The sequence below is a fragment of the Danio rerio genome, chromosome 11 (genome assembly GCF_049306965.1).
Source record: "Danio rerio strain Tuebingen ecotype United States chromosome 11, GRCz12tu, whole genome shotgun sequence".
NCBI classification, from domain to species: Eukaryota; Metazoa; Chordata; class Actinopteri; order Cypriniformes; family Danionidae; genus Danio; species Danio rerio.
The window spans coordinates 19870931-19891479 of NC_133186.1; the positions used below are offsets into that span (position 1 = coordinate 19870931).

Sequence of the window (20549 nt, forward strand, 5' to 3'; positions counted from 1 at the left end):
CAGCTCTAATAAAAAAACAATTTGGTGGACACGCACACTAAATAGCAAGTTAATTTTAATTTTGGGGTGAAGAAGTATCCTTTTAATATTCTAATAAAGAAAAAAGTCACCTCTGTTTTAGATGGCCTGATGTTGAGTAACTTAACAGAAAATGTATATTTTAGCAGTCATTTTCACTGACATTGTTTTAAACAAAAGTCTCTTTCTTTGTTTGCACCCCTTCATTCTTCCTTCTCTTCCTCATCCTTGAAATGCCACCATCTGAACAATAGGCAGGATAAGGTTTCCTCATAAGTCACTTTATTTTCAACCTACTGTTTCCTTTTTATCTTTCTGTTATAGGAACAGCACACCTCCTGAAACTGGCAGTGACTTGAAACAGCAAACCTTCTGTAATAGGCTTTTTTAGTCCTGAGACATAACAAATATATATTTGAAAGAAATATATGCTAAGCACTAAATGGTTTACTGAACGACACTTGTAGTTCAGTTCTCTTAGAATATTTGGTCTGGACTAAAAAAATAAAATGATACACTTAGTCCTAATTTCCTTTTTTTAACACCAAACCTAAACATCCAAAACATTGTTGTGTGCTGAACTAAAGACATTAATTGTGTGTGCAAACATGTGACAGTACTTTTATCAGTTAAGTATTTGTCAAGAGCTCATAAAATGTGTAAAAGAATCAATACAGTATCAAACATTCATGTATCACACAAAGACAAATTCTAGCATCACACTAAAAAGATGATTCTGTCAGCATTTACTCATACTCCACATCATTTACCACATCATTAACCTATTTATACTTTTTCTGTTGAATACAAAAAAGATGTACTGAAGAATGTTGGAAAAAATGGCCATTGACTTCAACAGTGGGAAGTCAATAAATCATACTATTTTTAGTTCCAATTATGGATGTCAATGCCTGTTCTTCATAATATCTTGTTTTGAGTTCAACAGAAGAAAGAAGTTCATAAATGTTTAGAACCACTTAATTATGAGGAAACTGTTTGTTCACACTCTTGAGTGAACTATCCCTTTGAAATGTGTATGCTTGAGAAGTCAGTCTTTTTATGGTCACATCATGTGACATTGTGTCTTGTTTGTGGTTTGTTTACACATTTTTGGTCTGTGTTACATTTATATTTGTTGTGTATGTATATTTATATTTGTATATAATGTTCATAGTACATCCATCTGTAAATATCACCATAGTTTTTTCTATAACTGCACTTTATAACTTATTCCTGTATCCTGCACTTGCTGCTATTGCACTGCTGGTTAGACCTAAACTGCATTTCGTTGCATTGTACTTGTACATGTGTAATGACAATAAAGTTGAATCTAATCTAATCTAATATTTCTGCCGAACAGCACAATTTTGGAGTTCATTTGGATGTACAACATTAACGCTTCTTTAAATTAATCTTCCCCATATTTGTTTTATTCAAACTAAACCTGCCAAGAGAGAACACCCAGCAAAAAAGATGAACACTTACTGTGTCCCACATGACGATGTTTATGTCACGGCTGAAGGAGTTGTTAAGGTGCTGGGAGATGTAGAGATTAACAAAGTCACAGAAATGATGGTACATGTTCACTCCTGCAAAAGACAGATGAAGCATGGAGGTTTTTCAGCCTGGCCTTTGAGAAAGCTAAACAAAAAAGCTTCCTTATTCAACAGTAATATCACCTGCATCCAGTTTCATGAAGACAGTTGGTCTGTCAATGATAACATCACAATGGCCATCATCCAGGGGATGGAAGTCAAGCTCTGAATATGTTTGCAATTCAGAAAACCTGACAAGAAAACAAGAAGCTGTCTTTTAAAAATAACTTTATATATATATTTGCAAGTATTCATTAATTTAAAAAGGTAATTAAATGGCTAATAATTTTCTTTAAAAGATGTGAATGAAAATGTGTGGCACTTTTTGAAGGTGGTAACTAGGGCTGCATGATATTGGGAAAAACTTACATTGTGATATTTAGTTTTTTTGTAAGTGATTTTTTTATGATTTTGTAGGAGTGTCAAATCTGTATAAATCTGCATAAAATGTAAAAAGAATTATACACAAAAATACCCACCATGAAATAAACAAATAAAAGCACAGATGAAAACAACAAAACAACAAAGATAAAAATGAAAAATAAACAGAGCTTTATGCTTTTTTGGTAGTGTAAAAATATTTACAAAAAAATATGTAAATACTGCAAATCCTGCGATAAGACTGTTGTAGATTTGCATATTGCGATATTCATACTGAAACGACATACAGTGCATCCAGAATGTATTCATATTGCTTCACTTTTTCCAAATTTTATGTTACAGCCTTTTTCCAAAATGGATTAAATTAATTTATATCCTCAACATTTTACACACAATACCCTATAGATATAATGGGGAAAAAGATTTTTTTTTTAATTGTTGCAAATGTATTAAAAAATAAAAAAGCTAAAAAAATTACATGTACATAAGTATTCACAGCCTTTGCTCAACACTTTGTTGATGCACCTTTGGCGAGAGGGGTCTGCCTACAGACCTGGTGCAGTGCAATCTGGGCTGCATCCAATGCTTTTTAATGGGCTCACCTAACCCCACCCCTAACCTTACCCAACACAGTGACGTCACTAGCTCCATTTGAGTGCATTGTGTCTGACATTGCATCGCTGAGTGATGCAATCTCAGCTTGCATCATAAAGGCTGCATCCAGATACTATTGCCTTTGGCAGCAAAGTCTTAAGTCTTTTTGAATATGATGCCACAAGCTTGGCACACCTGTCTTTGGGAATTTTTGTCCATTCCTCTTTGCAGTACCTCTCAAGCTCTATCAGGTTAGATTGTAAGCCACGGTGTACAGACGTTTTCAGATATCTCCAGAGATGTTGAATAGGATTTAGGTCTGGGCTCTGGCTGGGCCACTCAAGAGCATTGACAGAGTTATTGTAAAGCCACTTTATTGATATTTTGCGGTGTGCTTTGGGTAATTGTCTTACTGTAAGGTGAACCGTCGCCCTAGCCTGAGGTCAAGAGCACTCTGAAGCAGGTTTCATTCAGGATGTCTCTGTACATTGCTGCATTCCTCTTTCCCTCTATCCTGACTGGTCTTCCAGTTTCTGCTGCTGAAAAACATCCCCACAGCATGATGCTGCCACCACCATGCTTCACTGTAGGGATGGTATTAGCCTGGTGATGAGCAGGGCCTGGTTTTCTCCAAACATAATGCCTGGCATTCACTCCAAAGAGTTCAATTTTAGTCTCATCCGACCAGAGAATTTTGTTTCTAATGGTCTGAGAGTCCTTCAGATGCCTTTTAGCAAATTCCAGGCGGGGAGTATCTTCCTTCTGACACACTTGATTGTTGGTGGATTGCTGCACAGATGGTTGTCCTTCTGTAAGGTTCTCCTTTCACCATAGAAGACTGCTGGAGCTCAGACAGAGTGACCATTGAGTTACTGATCACCTCCCTGACTAAGGCCCTTCTCCCCAGATCACTCAGCTTAGACAGCTCTAGAAAGAGTCCTGGTGGTTCCAAACATAATCCACTTACGGATGATGGAGGCCACTGTGCTCACTGGAGCTTTTAGAGCACCAGAAATTTTTCTGTAACCTTCCCCAGCCTTGTGCCTTAAGACAATTCTGTCTTGGAGGTCTACAGATAATTAATTGTCTCATGCTTGGTTTGTGCTGTGACATGTAATGTCATTCCTGGCACTTTATATAGACAGGTGTATGCCTTTTCAAATCATGTCCAATTAACTGAATTTACCACAGGTGAACTCCAATTAAGCTGCTGAAACATCTCAAGAATGTTCAGTGGAAACAGACTGTACCTGAGCCTAATTTAGAGCTTCACGCCAAAGGCTGTGAATACTTATGTACATGTGATTTTTTTTCCAAGTTTTTTATTTTTAATAAATTTGCAACAAATAAAAAAATTCTGGGATATTATGTGTAGAATTTTGAGGAAACAAATAAATTTAATCCATTTTGGAATAAGGCTGTAACATAAATTTTTTTGGAAAAAGTGAAGCGCTATAAATACTTTTCGAATGCACTGTATTGTGCAGCCCTAGTGGTAACCAATGGTCATGTTCTATTTTTACTTTATGGGAAAGAGCAGCATGAAATTTTTGAAAAACGTATTTTTATGCTAGCAACATTCAATTGAGAACACCATAAAGTGAGAAAATGCATTTTGGTTGAATATCAAAACATTAAAGTACAATAAATGTACAGTTTTTCATTTGGGAATTATGATATTTTTATACCATGTGTATTAACTAATAAGTCGTATATAGACTTATTTCTTCAACTTAAAGAGATAAAAAGGGATTCACCCAAAAATGAATATTCGGCCATCATTTACTCACCCTCCATTTATTCCAAACCTATTTAAGTTTCTTTCTTCTGTTGAACATGAGGGAAGATATACTAAAGAGTGCTGAAATAAAACAGCCATTGACTTTCATACTATTCTTCTGGCTTTTCTTTCAACATTCTTCAGAACATTTTATTTTGTGTTCAGTAGAAGAGAGAAATTCATAAAACTTTACAAACCCTTGAATATGAGTAAATTGTCATTGCTGGGTAAATGTTCCCTTTAAGTAGAATTACTAAAAGGAAGGCAACATCTTCTGAATTATCACACACATTAAGAACAAATTCATGAATTTCTTGAATTGACATTGTTTCATTAAACTGAAGATTAATTAAAATCAAAGAATTAATATGTTTTACACAGGCCTCTGTTAGTTACCAAGACTGTAGGGGACTCTTATGTGTCCCTTCTGCCTCTAAAGCTTTACTGTTAAGGCTGCAGTGACCCCCGATCTCACCCTGCTCCAGGAAATCCTCTTTATACCTGCAGTGACCAAAGAGGAAGAGAGACAGAGAGAGAACGAAAGGGAGCTCATTTAAAAAGGAAGTTCTCACAGTTTTGCCAGAGGGAAAACAACTTCACAGTTTTACTTTGTCATTGATCTTCAATGACCTTAGCCTGACCTCTCGTGACCTCTGCGGGGACTCCTCAGGTCCAGATACAGGTTTGTGGCCCTGCAGAACCGCATATGACTAGAGCACTTCAGAGAGGAATCAGCCTGTAAAGAAAAGGTTTCAACTTGTTTTTGCAGGTTTGTTCCTGATTGCTTTGACATGTTGGAGCGGTGATATTTAAAAGAGCCCAGGCTTAGTGCTAATGCTCATTGGCTCAGGAGTTCTGGATTTGGGCCATGAACTTCAGCTTTACCATGATAAAGACAGATCAAATGAGGTAAAGGCTGTAGAATAAAACTCACGGGTTTCGACGGCTTGCACAATGTCTTCATCTCATTGAGACGTTCCCTCACGTAGCCGAAATCTGCCTGTTTCCAGAACAGTTCCTGGGCTGCCTGAATAGAGTTTGCCCTAAAGAAAGAAGACCAACATTAGCATTGTTTGGAGCAATAATAAACATTTATTTAGTCTTTGTGTTGAAGGTAAAGCCCGAGGATACATTTTAGGTAACACTTTAGTTTAAGTATCAATTCCACTATTAACTAGTGACTTACTACCTGGCTATTATTAAGTTATTGGCTATTTATTAGTACCTATTCTGCTTGATCTTACATCATTTACATTATTCTACATCAACAATCCTATTCGATACATAAACCTAACTACTACCTAAATAACAATTAATAAACAGCAAATTATGAGTTAATTGAGGCAAAAGCCATATTTCATGGCTTGTAATAGTGCAAATTGTACCTTAAAATAAAGTATGACCTAAATATATTATCAGCCCTTGAAGTGTTTGAGTAACAGAATGAAGCAGGTTGTGTTCAAACATTTAGAACTTGTGTTAGCTTGTATTTGATTAAAGGAACATAATAGTGCTTGCCATGGGAAATAGAGTTTAGCAGCACATTTATAGGAAACACTGTAAGAGCGAAAAGAATCATAAACACAATTTATGAAAGTACAGTTAACATGAGCAGTGACAGCATTAATATATATCATAATATTAATGTTAATATCTCATAATATTAAGACTTAACCGTAGAAAAATCTTTAAAATCCTTAATTTTGAATGCAAAGAATACTGTTTTTAACAGCTGTTGATTATCATTTACTACTGAGTCATGTTGTGGTCTGACAACCACAAAAAGACATTTTCAAAAATGTTTCTATACAATAAAAACCGACCATGTCCAATGGTTTTAACCAACAAATAAATTGATAATTGTGACCCTGATCTCGCAAACAAGGCACACAGAGATGCAATTACATATTTTGACAGGCTGGTATGACAGCTTACAGTATATTGAATGTTTAGGTCGAAAAAAACTTTTCTTGGTCCTACAGAAAATTTAAATACGTAAAAATGCATTTAGACCACTTTATCATTTACGATAATTTCATCAGGATCATTAAAAAGATTTTCAACCAACATAACAAAAACTGACAATTACAATTGCACCAATAAGTAGGTTTGAGTGTGAGTAACTGACATCAGCTATCATTTTTGGATCTATCGTGGATGAGGAGATCCCCCCCATTGTGTAAAGCGCTTTGAGTGCCCAGAAAAGCGCTATATAAATGTAACGAATTATTATTATTATTATTATTATTATGCACTTCACCTCAGATGTTATTTATTATTCTTGTTGATCTAGTACAGTGGTCACCAAACTTGTTACTGGAGGGCCGGTGTCCTGCAGATTTTAGCTCCAACACTAATCAAACACACCTGAACAAGCTAATCAAGGTCTTACTAGGTATACTTAAAAAATCCAGGCAGGAGTGTTGAGGCAAGTTGGAGCTAAACCCTGCAGGGACACCGGCCCTCCAGGACCAAGATTGGTGACCCTTGATGTAGTAGATAACTGACCAACAAAAATACATTAAAACTAAGAAACAATTTATACCATATGAAATTCGTTTCAAAAAGATTTTTTTTTCCAAGAAACAAATACAAATAATTGTTTTATTTGTGATTGTTCTTTACTCTACTGTGCGGTCACGATTTGTTTTGTGGAAAATAAGGATTTTATTAGTGCACCACTGTAATTGTTGTAACACAAACCTCTGTCATATATTTTTTAATATGTCATTATTTTGTCTTGAGCATCTAATTTTTCCTTAGTGCTGATGTGCTTTCATTTTCTCCATCTTACTCGCGGCAGGCTCAGGCAAGGGAGTGCTGGCAAATATTCATTTAGATAAAAAAAAAAATCTTAATATTAAATAGGAATCATAAGTGCAATCCTATTGATCCTATCAATGTCATAACGAATGCCCTTAAATAATGTAGCATAACTGTCAGTAAGCATGACTGTTTCTGAGATTGACAAAAAAAATGAATTAATAAGATAAGAAATATTGTTATAGCAACACTTGTGACTGCTCTTGGAAATAACGCTTGTCATAGACGTCATGGATGATGATCGTGAAGGAACGTGTAGTCTGGCACATTTGTTACCCACGATAATCAAGATTTTAGCAAGACAAAATCGCATAATCTGACATAGCGACTTTTGTCATCCCATTTTAACACACTTATATTCTCTCATTCACACCACTCATATACTTCAGCCAATTTAGTTCAACCAATATGCTATAACGCATGTCTTTGAACAGTGCTAACCACTGAGCCACCATGCCGCACCCTAAAAACCTATTAGAAACATACGTTTTATAAGACAGCTTCAAAATTCCTGTTTTCAATATGGGTGTGTCTAATTTGCATTGTCCAGATAAACATTAAAGTATTGTCAAGTTATTTTAACCACATATTTCATTTTTTTCTCAGAAATTGAAAAACCCCGAAGGCAAATTTGCCAATGGCAAATTATTCTTCTGGATTCTGGTGTCAGTCCTGCACCCCTTTGTACAGTACATCTGAATAGCGAAACATAGGAGTGCTGAAGAAAAATGTGCTTCTTTCACATCTTTTTTGTAGAACAGCAAAAACAATCTTACCATCCTGAATCAAGACTGGTGCACACAGGATAGCTGAACCTGTGCTCAGCAGAGCAGCTCTTTTCATACCCCCAACAGGCCTTCCTGAGCAGCAGAGCATCCTGTCACAGCCAACAGAGACACAACGTCACATCATATGATTCAGCACATACACTGCACTAAACATAGCTCATAAACTTACAAGCTCTACCAAAATAATGTTTCAAAACCATTATAGCTGATTTTTTCTACTCTCAACCAACCCTAGAAGACAGATACTATAATAATAATAATAATTATTAAATTTATCAACCAATATTTAAATAATTTAAATCTATTGGAATATTGGCAACAATACGAGAAAGACAGATACTGATGGTAATTTCCTAATTAATTTCAGAAATTTAATAGAAAACATTACTTTAAATCATATAAACTAATCCGTTATAACTTTTTTTAATGATTTATTGCATTAAAATCATAATCACATTTATAACACAGTGGAGTTCAATACTGAATACATTAGTCAAGCAGAATCTGCCTTTGACTTGATTTGCTCACCAAAGTCTCTGCATTGTCAGCTGCATGTACATTTAAAAATCTAATTAATTTACACCATTTAATTGAAACATTTTATTACAGTTAGCTTTTAACAATAAAATAAATAAATAAACAAACAAACAAACAAACAAACGGTTGTATTAAATTTAAATGGACAATAACGAAACCATCCTTTTTATTCTCATCATTGTTCTCAGATGGGATGGTAGGCCAAATCAAAGGTTACCATGGGCCAACTTTTGGCCTTGTTTGGGCATCTCTGCTCTAGTTTTAAGTAAAATCTTGTAATTAGTCTGTCTAGTAATGAGAAAATTGCCTTTTTTATACTAGCTCTGATGCCTAAAATACATTATGTGACAATATACACAAAATATACTGCTTAACAGACCTTTGGGGGTGCTGAATTAATTTCTAATCTGTATATCCCACATTTTGCATTCTGACGCATGATGAGATGATAAGATGAGATACCCCATCCCTCGTTGTATTACCTGAAAACTCCATAATGTAAAGCAAGAGTCCCACATGCATAATACAACTTAGATAAATCCAACAATAAGGGGAAAAAAAATTGTTGTAATCTGTACTTTTTTCTGATTCTGGCAAGATTTTAACCATGATTTTACACTTAAATAAAATGGTAATACTTTAACGGTCCATTAGTTAATACATTTATTAACATCAACTAAGTATGAATAATCTTGTGAAGCATTAATTAATCATAGTTTAACATTTACTAATGCATTATTAAAATCCGAATTTGGCCTTGTTATCATTAGTTAATGGACTGTGAGTTAACATAAGCTTAACTTAAATAGCATACTGTTTACAATGATAATTAATGTATTACTAATGGACTAATGGACCATTATTCTAAAGTGTTTCCGATAAAACAAAAAAAGAAGTCAAAATAGCTTACTTTAAAAGGGCAAAGCGGGTCCTCTTTGCAGAGTTTGGCCAGAGGTTTGTTGTTGTGTAGAAAGAAAGGAATATGTCGCTGCGGCAGAGCCAGGCTGTTGTAGTCTAGCTGTGGCGTGCGGCTGCTGTCTGTGGCCGAGACGGTTTTATTATTGCAGAGCAGGCAAAGAGCTACCAGAAGCAGCATAGTCCCTCAAGCCACATGGAAGGAACCACACTGGCTCTCAGTACCTACAGTCATTCACAAGAGACAGAAAGGGAGAGAGAGTGTTTAGAGACAGAAGACCAAGAGTTTACAAGGGACAACAAACACCAAAGCGCTGGAAGTGACCACAGTGTGGGAACCTGCAAATGAACGGATCTTACTCCATGTGGAACTCCTACCACAGGAAATATTAGTGACCTTTTTCCTTCAATTGTTTAAGCAATAAGGCAGGGATTGAGGGAAATTAATAGAAAAACAACAAGTGCCGATTCCGACCAGACCTTGCATGTGGGAATCACAGACTTATAAGTGGTTGGCTGTATTTGGCATTCATATTAAAATGGGTCAGATGTTCATTTGTGTTTTACATCTTTTTAAGAAATTATTAATTTGTCTTTTTTTTGTTGTTGTCTTTTTTCACCTTCTGTGTTTTTGGCACAAATTTAATAAAATAAGAATCTTTTTCAAAGTTCACAAAAAAGGAAAATATCAAATGTAAATTATGTGCATCTCCATTAAGTGGTTAGTTGGGGTGGCTGATTGTAGTATTTGTAACCTAGTAACCAACAGTAAACAATGCAAGCATAATAGATTTTAATAATAATTTAATAATTTGCTGTTTGTTTTTAATGCTGTCAATGGCCATGCTTCTCCTTATTTGAAATTTTGCACAGCAGAGTTTAGCGATCTTTAGCTGGCCAACTTCTGCTTGAAGTCCTACAGTCCAGGTACAAGCAGTGGGGTGATCCCTCTTTTGCCATAGCAGGTCCTAAAATTTTGAATATCCTTCCTACTGAGCTTCATACAATCACTGACCTGCCACTTTTAAAAGCCAAGCTTGTTTAAATTGGCTTTTAATGCATAGCACTGTCTAACACTGTTATGTTTTAATGTTTGTTGTATTTTGTTGATATTTCTTGCATTGTTTTGCATTGTCTGCTTTTCAGTTGTGCTTTATAATTTGTTTTTACTTGTGTAAAGCACTTTGGTCAACCTTGGTTGTTGTAAAGGGATATAAATAAAGGTTGATTGATTGATTGATTGATTGATTGATTGATTGATTGATTGATTGATTGATTGATTGATTGATTTGGCAGATGCATTTATCTCTCCCATTATTCACATTAACCCTTTTACACACTAAAACCATTTAACCGTAGAGTAAAAAAAATCTTTTGTGTGTGAAATTTAATAGACTTTTGTTTTTATCAGAATTTGGCATTTCTAGTAACATTCATATATATATATATATATATATATATATATATATATATATATATATATATATATATATATATATATATATATATATATATATTAGGGCTGTAACGATACACGGATCTACAAAAGTTGAGCCTGCAAAAGTTGAGCTAATTAACACTTTTTTTCACTAGACATTACAAGCACTGCTCTGTTTAAGCCCTTGCAATATTTAGCCGGGAGAGCTCGCACGGAGCTCTTAGTAAGGGACCGTCTGAATGTGTCAGGGATGTCAAAAACAAAACTAACTTAACCCCGCTTGACAACCGACAACGCCAGAAACATTGCCAATGCTGTCAAAGCGGCCGGATTTTCAGCGCATATACGATGATTTGCTCACACTGTTAATGTGGCTGCGCAGAGAGGGATGGGCGTTCACCAGATGTCAGGTAACAGCGCAAACCTTTCTGTAACCGTGCTGTGCGCTTTCTGTTTGAACCTTTGAGAGTGCTGACTGACAGGTGCGTGAGGTCAGAAAACACGACGAAGCTTTAAGTTAAGATGAACACAGTTTCTATAGCTATACTTTATTTAGAGATAAAGGTATATGACTCTGCATATAATCACTTCACAATCTTGCTGGAGTTTATAGCCGTTTCGCTTTACTTCAGGACGCATTAACACCGCTCTGATGGTCTAATCGTTGTTTTAAGTTATCCAGAGCTGTATGAATATACAAATCTTGAATATCACAATAGTATTAAATATTACTATTGTAACAACACAGACAGCAACACTTTTGCGCAATTGATACCCAGCTGATTCAGTCGTTTCATAAGAGGACCGCGCTTCTTCTTTTTTCCTTGTCAACATAAAGGCAGTGAGATGCGCCTCGTTTTCGGCCCCTTGTTTAACTGCAAGGCATACTTAATTTGCGGGACCATAACGTAGGCTATAACCCGTGCCTACAGACACATTTGCCAAAGAAGCAAAATGGAAGAAGAATATTGCTGTTTGAAACAGACCTGTTGATGCGGCAGCGCTTATGTTGACCTGGATCTGCATAATAAACACAACAAATAGGCTTTACTTTTTATTTTACAGCTTAAAGCATGTACGCAGATTAATGCAATATCATATTTAAACAACAAAACTGTTTACAAAATGTCTACATATGAGCGCGTTGTTGCCGTCTTTTCATCACGCAGCGCGCACTTGAACCGCGAGGGAGAGAGAGGAAAAAACCATAGGCTATATCAGGACATGTTCTTTAAAATAATGATTTCTATTAAAAATGTAAAAGGTTTTGTGATTATAATAATAACAGCGGGGCATTAAATAAATGCATATTTTCCGTGGAGCGAGCAATTTAAGGAAGTCAGCTATTTTTATTTGACGGAAGAAAAAAACATATGATTGGAAAAAAAAAGCCCATGTCGCTTATTAAAAAGAATCGGTCAGTATTTTCGTTTTGTAATATAAATTAATTATTTAAGTGAAAATAATTTAGGGCAGTCCTATTTATTTTATTCATTTTATTTAGATTATTCTGCTCTTCTGTGCTAAACACTGCAGGTGCGTGAAGATGCTCTGTTGTTCTGTTCCGCTATTAATATATAAAAATAAATCAGTATTTTAAAATGCAATATTTAATGTGTCAGACACAAAATAGACACATCAATTTGTTTAATATAAAATTAATAGTAATCTGACCAGTTCACCGTTAATAACCGATTAATGAGCGGCGGTTGTCGGTTAGCAAAATTAACGAAATGAGCATCCCTAGTAGCTATTTAATTTACTTTTTCTATGTAAGAGAACTTGATTGAAAAATAATTTTCAACATGCTTGAACCATCTACACAATGCAGTTTAGTTCTGTTTGGTATTTCAACAGTATTTTGTTACAAAGAAAACAGAAGTGATATAGCTTTGGATATTTATTTATTTTATATATGGCTATTTATATTGTTAATAATTTGCATAGTTAATATTGTTCTTTGATGTTTAGTCTATAAAAATTTTTCCAATGTTATTTAATAAAAAATAGTTTTAAAAATCTTTTTTTTCCCACCCCACACGAAAAAAAAAAAAATCGTGATACGAACCGAATCGTGGGTCAAAAATCGTGATACGAACCGAATCGTGGGTTTGGTGTATCGTTACAGCCCTAATATATATATATAGTATATATATATATATATATAGGTTGGTAATAAGTATAGCTGTTGTTTGCGGAGTTGCTTAATGATCCTCTGCTGAGATTTTAAGAGTTTCAATGTGTTATATTTCACCTGATTTCATTTAAGGCTGTAACTGAAGTCAGCTATTGTTCTGTTTCTGTTTATCGACAGCAGGTGTTCATCACCAGTACTCAATCATCACCTAATTTATCCTTTTATTGTCTTATTAACTTGGGTAATTCAATTTCAAACTTGGGTTTATTCAATTTAGAGAGGGACCAAATACCAAAAAATAGGGATTTTGCTGTGCTGAAAACATTTTTTAATTGCATGTCACTTCACCTTAAATGTGTTTGTTTCTTTTGTTTCTTTTGTAGACAACTGACCAGCAAAAAAACACATTAAAGATGCAAATTATACCAAATTAAATTATTTACCAAAAAAAAAAAAAGTTTCCTGCAATTTGGGGTTTTTCACCAATTGTTTTTTTTTTTTTCAGTCTTATCAGGTAAGAATCCAAGGTAATTCAAAATTCCACTTTGTGAGTCGCTCTGTTAAATGATTGTTGCAGTTGTTGAAGCTATTAAATAATATTGAAAAGAAAAAAAATGAACTGATTTGAACTAAAGTGTCAGAAATAGCCAATAGGCTACCAATAAAATGTGTAAATTCTACAGCTTTGCAACCTTAAAGGGCTCCACAGACTATTAAAATAAAATTGTTTGTTGCACAAACGTGTGAGCATTTTAGTGACCTTTCTACATGTAACATTATGTATTGTGGAGTGTGTTTAATGACGATACTATTGTTTACAAACTACAGTGGCACCACCAATACTTTAGAGCCATAATATCATGATACTACCATAGTACCGGTAAACCGTGCAACCCCTACTCCATACTGAGTCACAATACCTGGCACTTTAATTATATGTTGCTAGCATTACTGCAGTGTACTTGGATGAACTGAATGCAGAAATGCCAACTGGGACTCGAACCAGCGACCTTTTTGCTGTGAGGCGACAGTGCTAACCACTAAGCTACCATGTGGCCCTACACTGTTTATTAACCAGGTAAAAGCAATATTTACATTTTATTCCCTAAAATGACTTCATCATTGAAATGATGCTGTTTGTTAACAGAGACATGGACAAAATGTCAAAATATTTTAATAAAACATTTTAATATTAATTCAATAAATTGTGTCAACCTTCATGACATTTTGTGTTTACCTTGATCACAGGATAGCTTTGTCTTTAGTTTTATTTAATAATGTTCAAGTAAAATAGCTTTCTCATTAAATTATTAAGATTTGTGACTTTACAAAAACAATGTAAGAGCAAAGTGTTAATACAATAATAATAATAATTATTTTCTCCTTATTTAGACAGAAGCTGGTGATGTTTTGTTTTCCCCGGGAGGAATAACTAACTGCTTTGCTGTGTTGCCTTGTAATTATGACAAGATAATTACAGATTAGTACGTAATTAAAACCCTCTGAGAAAAAAACAACAACAAACTCACAGTGTGCAAATGTAAACCAGAATCTCCAAATGAATTTATTAATATTAAAAAGAACAAAAACTAGGATTTCAATGGCAACATAAAACTATGAAAATAAGGAGTAGTGTTGTTTTTAAGAGAAGAAAGACCATTTTGAGCTTTTGGGCTTTTAGCATTTCTTTCTTTTATTCTTTTTTTTACAATATTCATTTTTCTTATGGCTTAATCCCCTTAGTCATCATCAACTTATCCGGCATATGTTTTACACAGCGGATGCCCTTCCAGCTACAACCCAGTACCAGGAAACACCCATCCCTTCACATTTACACACACTCATACACTACAGCCAATTTAGTTTATTCAATTAGCAAATAGTTTATTAGATTATTATTAAAAATAGTTTATTAGAACATGCAAACTCCACATTGAAATGCCAACTGAGCCAGCAGGGACTCAAACCAGTGACCTTCCTGCTGTGAGGCGTCCACAGCTGGACAAAGCAGGCAACCTCAGTGCTAACCACTGAGCCACCATGTCGTCCTTTTACACTATAATGAAAGGAAACGCACTTTAAGAGTTTCTGATTTCAATCACAATACAATTTTTAAAGACAATTTTCTGACCTGAGTTGTGCAACAGCATTTACATACAGCAAACTTTTATAACAGTTTTATAAACATCTGCAGGGCTCAGCAACAAAGACCCGATGGCAAGGGGCTACCATGAGAGACGCTGGATTGGGCCAGTGCTGCCTTGTCACTATAGGCTTAATTTGGCTGTGACTATTTGTCATTTGCAAACAAATACAGGGGCAGCACGGTGGCACAGTGCCACACAGCAAGAAGGTCGCTGGTTCGAGCCCCGGCTCGGTCAGTTGGCATTTCTGTGTGTTCTCCCCATGTTTGTGTGGGTTTCCAATGGGTGCTCCGGTTTCCATGCACTATAGGTGAATTGGGTTAGCTAAATTGTCTGCAGTGTATGTGTGTGAATGAGTAGATGATTCCCAGATATGGGTTGCAGCTGGAAGGGCATCCGCTGCGTAAAACATATGCTGGATAAGTTGGCGGTTAATTCCGCTGTGGCAACCTCTGAGTAATAAAGGGACTAAGCCAAAAGTAAATGAATGAACGAAGCAAACACAGTCTCAGAATCAAGGAACAGTTGGTGCTATTAAGCCTTTATATACTACCTTCTCTGTGATGTCATGAACACCATGTAGCATTTCAGTTCCTCTTATCTGATTGGATGTTGTGGGCATGTTTTTTTTTCATATGGTAACAAACAGTACAGCGAAGAGGCGGCAACATCAAATTATGTGTTTTAATGGGATCAACATGACAAAAAATAAGTGTTTTGCACAGTTTGCTGTCAGTTTGGCGAGTTAGCCACCTTTTGTTAAATAAATTAATAATAAAATACCTGCAGATTTCCATGCTGCTCTTTTTGTTTGCATAACACTGAATTTTGCTCATTCTACATTTGTTGATATTTTTAAATATTTAAATTTGAGATTTAAAGACATTATTTGACATATTATTAAAAATATGTGGCTAAGAAATAGCTATTGGCTTTTTTTTTTTTTTTTTTTGGTGGGCCAGTGAAAATTTTGTTGGGGCAAGTAAAAATCAGAACCACTGGCCCATTCAAGCTAGTAGAAAAAAATCATTTACGTTGAAGCCTGATTCTGTATTCTGAAGTTTTATTATTAGTAGTAATATTATAACAGAGGAATATATAACTCTCCTGATTACATAGCTACAACATTTTAATATACATTTTTAAATTATTTTCTAGCTATTGACGATATGGAGCGGCAAAAATTTGTTTTCAAAAATCTAAAACTCTAATGTCTCAATGAAAAAAGCCATCGGGCCTGGCAAGATGCAAAAAGGTTTTGTGGCTCCTCTGCTAGAATATCTATGTTAGCTCTTTTGTCCCTCAAACCAGATTTGTCACCTTCACTTGGGAAATCTTTGTTTATAAAGTGGAGGGAATGTGGTATATGTCAGTTTCGAGATCTGTTTCAATTGTCCCCTTAAATCCTTCTCTGACCAAAGGCAAGAGTTAAAGATACCAAGATAAGAGTTTTATAAATATCTGCAAATTTGCTGTTTGATAGTTAGTCATGAAAAGAGAGGACAACCATCCCTAGAGCTCTCCAATATTGAGGAGATTTTGGTGAATTCAGAATCTTTAAAAGGAAAGATCTCAGAGATTTATTCTGCACTATTAGAATATTACAACTCTTTACTGGGATCTCTTAAAAATGTGTGGTTTGGAATTTGGAGATTTGGAGTATAATTTTAATGATGATCAGAGGGAGACTATATCCTCTCATTCCTCTTTCCTCAGAATACTCTCAGAATACTCTCATTCCTCTTTCCAAAAACAAAATGATTAATTTATGCATAGGATGTAATTGACCCCTTATCAGTTAAGCAAAATGTACCCCAATGTATTATCCTGGTGTCACAGATGTACGACCTATTCAGGATCAATCATGCATGTTTTTAGAGAATGCAAAAGGCGATTTTTTTCTGGAAAGCAGCACAGGACTTTACAGCCAAAGCTTTGCAAATTCCATTGGACAACACACCAACACTATACCTCTTTGGTAAAGAACTGAACAAGACATTTGATCCTACTTTTATAAAGAGGCTCAGCATTAGGCATGGGCCGTTAAAAGATTCTGACAGTATAATAACCTTGAATAAAAATATCAGGGTTTCACAGTATCATGGTTTTGTAAAAAAAAAAAAATCCCTTTAAAAACAATATTTTTTAGTTTTTGAAAGATTTAAAATATTTTGGAACAGTGAACATTTCAGGCTTAATTATTCAAATTAATCATTGACTTTTGTTGTCTTCATTTGTTTTAAAAAACACAGATTTCTTCACAATTTAAAGCAGTGTCTTTGGAGATCTTTTCTGCTAGAGATACTGTTTTTCTATTTAAAATTTTTTTAAATGTAAATAAAAAATCTTTCACATACCTTAGGAACCATATTACAGATCATTTTGGGGTTTTTAAAACCTTGACTTTTCCAAACCGCAGTATACCTTGAAAACAGTTATCATGCCATGCCTACTCAGCATCATTCCCCATCTAGCAAAATAATGCATTTTGCTCAACTGGAACCAACTCTTGAATGAAACAATGCTCTTGGAACAAAATACATACTATTTAAGGCGGTTAGAAAACCAATGGGATGTCTTTCAGAAAATATGGATGACTCTAATGAACTTCTGACTCTCTGACCCCCTCTTAAGTATTTTTATAAGTGTGACTTTATTCAATCACAGCATAACTTTGTTCATTATGACTTATGTATTCTGTTTGTATGTTTATTTATTTTCTATTATTTATTTTTATGCCTTTTTCTGCTATACTGGTCTACTGACATCCTTGTCTTTGTTTATTTTTTGATGTTTGTATGTTCATTAAAACCAATAAACAAAGAATTAAAAAAAAAACAAGAAAGAAACCATCATTTAGTTTGAATCTGATTGTGGGTACAACTTAACACATGTTTATTTTAGCAATGCCTCGTTGGCATTTTTAGTCAACTTTAAAAAAAAAAAAAAAACATATTTGTAGATGATAACGTAATTAAGCAGATGGTGAAGAGATAACAATTAATTAGTTCTTGTTTTTTACGTTGTCCTGCAAGCACAGGCATTTGGCATTAATTAAAAGAGCTGGCGTCTTAATTACACGGGTTTTACAATAGTAACAATAGCGGGGATGTTGAACTATTAGGTTGGTCACTTCTAAATTGAGAGTTTAATCCGTCTAGACAGAGCAGATCACATAGATTAACAAAGACGCACTGTATTCAGATCTCATTCGCCTGATGGAGCATCTCAATTAAAACTCCTGCAGAAAGTGAATCAACCGTCATTTTAATCATTTCCAAACCTATGAATTTATGTCCATAAATGGTAAGAGAAAGCTGTATCCTTTTCTTTCGAGGAAACGTAGCCAAACTAATGAGATTTCCAAATTCACTGACACACGGAAGTCAAATTGACACATGATAAAAAATAATAACAGAGCAAGTTGAGGTAAGGACCGCACGAACCGCAAAGATTGACACGTTGCCAAAATAAAAGGTTCCTTTCACAGCTGCTCCTCTCCTCTCCATCAATTACTTTATCAGCTGCCTTTACTAGCGGGGAAAAAGCACTTTTACACGCGTAGAGTATAGTCACTTTGTTCAAACCATTGGAATTGCTGAGAAAAAGATGCAAGTAATCACATTGCCAATTGAAAAGTTATTGTACGCTTACCTCCTTGGAGAAACTAAGAAGACGCAGTGGGAGCATTTAAGGATGCAGTCGCCATACTACCGGAAACTATCAGCCAGTCTTACTTTCAGCCACCGCGAGAGGGCGAGAGATGGTTTTATTTAGCTGGTGGAAAATTTTAATGGCTTGATAATAATAAATATTATTATTATTATTATTAATAATATTATTATTATGTAAAATAATATCATTATTACATTAAAAATGGCATTTTAGTACTTAACTAAACAAAAAACCATATATGTATATATACATATATATATATATATATATATATATATATATATATATATATATATATATATATATATATATATATATATATATATATATATATATATATAAATGTGTGTGTGTAACTAAAACAATATCTTTGCAATTATTCTTAAGCATAAAATATTATACTTCATTAACAAAGCTAGAAAACAAACATATAACTATATTATAATTAATATTAATAAATAGTAAAAACAAATTGGTTACCATTTAACTAAATATAGTTTATAAATTATTTATTTAAATCAGAACACACTGAAAATAAATTTAAGTAGATTAGGATGATAATGATAATATATAAATTAGTGGTGGTGATAATAATAAATTTGTTACTGTATACCTGTTTTCAGTGGCTGATAATAATATTGATAAAAATAATTCCTTTTCTTTTCGGTTTAGTCCCTTTATTAATCTGAGGTCACCACAGTAGAAGGAACCGCCAACTCATCCAGAGTATGTTTTACGCAGAGGATGTCCTTTCAGCTGCAACCCATCACTGGGAAACATCCATACATTCACTACGGATAATTTAGCTTACCCAGTTCACCTGTACCGCATGTCTTTGGACTGTGGGGGAAACCGGAGCAGCCCAGGACGAATCCCACATTAACAAGAACTAACCCAACCAAGGCTTGAACCAGCAACCTTCTTGCTGTGAGGTAACAGTGCTACCACTGTGCCACTGCAGACATGTGATCTAAGTGAATTGATTAAGCTAAATTGGCTGTAGTGTGTGTGTCTGTGAATGAGAGTGTATGGATGTTTCCCAGTGTTGGGTTGCGGCTGGAAGGGGATCTGCTGCATAAAACATATGCTGGACAAGTCGGCGGTTCATTCTGCTGTGTCGACCCCCTGATTAATAAAGGTACTAAGCCGACTAGAAAATGAATAAATGAAAAATCTGTAAAACACAACAAAGATGATGATTACGATATTTGTTATTATTTAACGAAATATAACAACTTAATAATTATTATTATAAAACTAAAAATGATAAACACTAAATTAAAACGGGTGATACTAATAACAAATATCATAATGAAAACAAAACCATTAGTAATAATATATTCTATATAACTAACTTGTGCTCAGCATGATTGAGTACACCCCATTTTGAAAATGAACATTTTGATCCATTTCTCATTAAATATAAGCAATGTATTTTGGTGCCTCTTAACAAAACAGATTTATTAAACAGATAAATTTATTTAAATAATATCTTAGTCACCAACCAAATTTAGAAATGATGAAAAATAATACAATTAAATTCAAGCTAAATATAGCTAAATAACTTTATAACTAAAAATTTCCTTTTTTATTGCTTTTCTTGATTTTTTCCCTTTTTTAAATTTGTATTTAATATTTTTCTATAACATATAAATTAGGGTGTCCTAGTTTTTGGACCGTTATCTTAAGTTATTTTGTTAGATAAGCTCCAGATTTAGCTTCAG

At 34.4% G+C, this 20549-nt stretch overlaps 1 protein-coding gene across 2 annotated transcripts in view; it reads right to left on the reverse strand.

The window, feature by feature from the left end:
* The window catches only part of eogt (EGF domain-specific O-linked N-acetylglucosamine (GlcNAc) transferase), a 31619-nt gene extending 12740 nt beyond the window's left edge, over positions 1 to 18879 (reverse strand). For both annotated transcript variants that reach the window (XM_005155821.6, XM_005155820.6), the window contains exons 1-8: positions 18805 to 18879; positions 9427 to 9656; positions 7968 to 8068; positions 5303 to 5411; positions 5010 to 5104; positions 4765 to 4869; positions 1698 to 1804; positions 1504 to 1607 (exon numbers count right to left, since the gene is read on the reverse strand). In XM_005155821.6, the coding sequence (XP_005155878.3) occupies positions 1504 to 1607; positions 1698 to 1804; positions 4765 to 4869; positions 5010 to 5104; positions 5303 to 5411; positions 7968 to 8068; positions 9427 to 9612 (807 nt within the window). In that variant the 5' untranslated portion in view covers positions 9613 to 9656; positions 18805 to 18879. The remainder of the gene's footprint in view (positions 1 to 1503; positions 1608 to 1697; positions 1805 to 4764; positions 4870 to 5009; positions 5105 to 5302; positions 5412 to 7967; positions 8069 to 9426; positions 9657 to 18804) is intronic.
* Positions 18880 to 20549: the final 1670 nt, after the last annotated feature.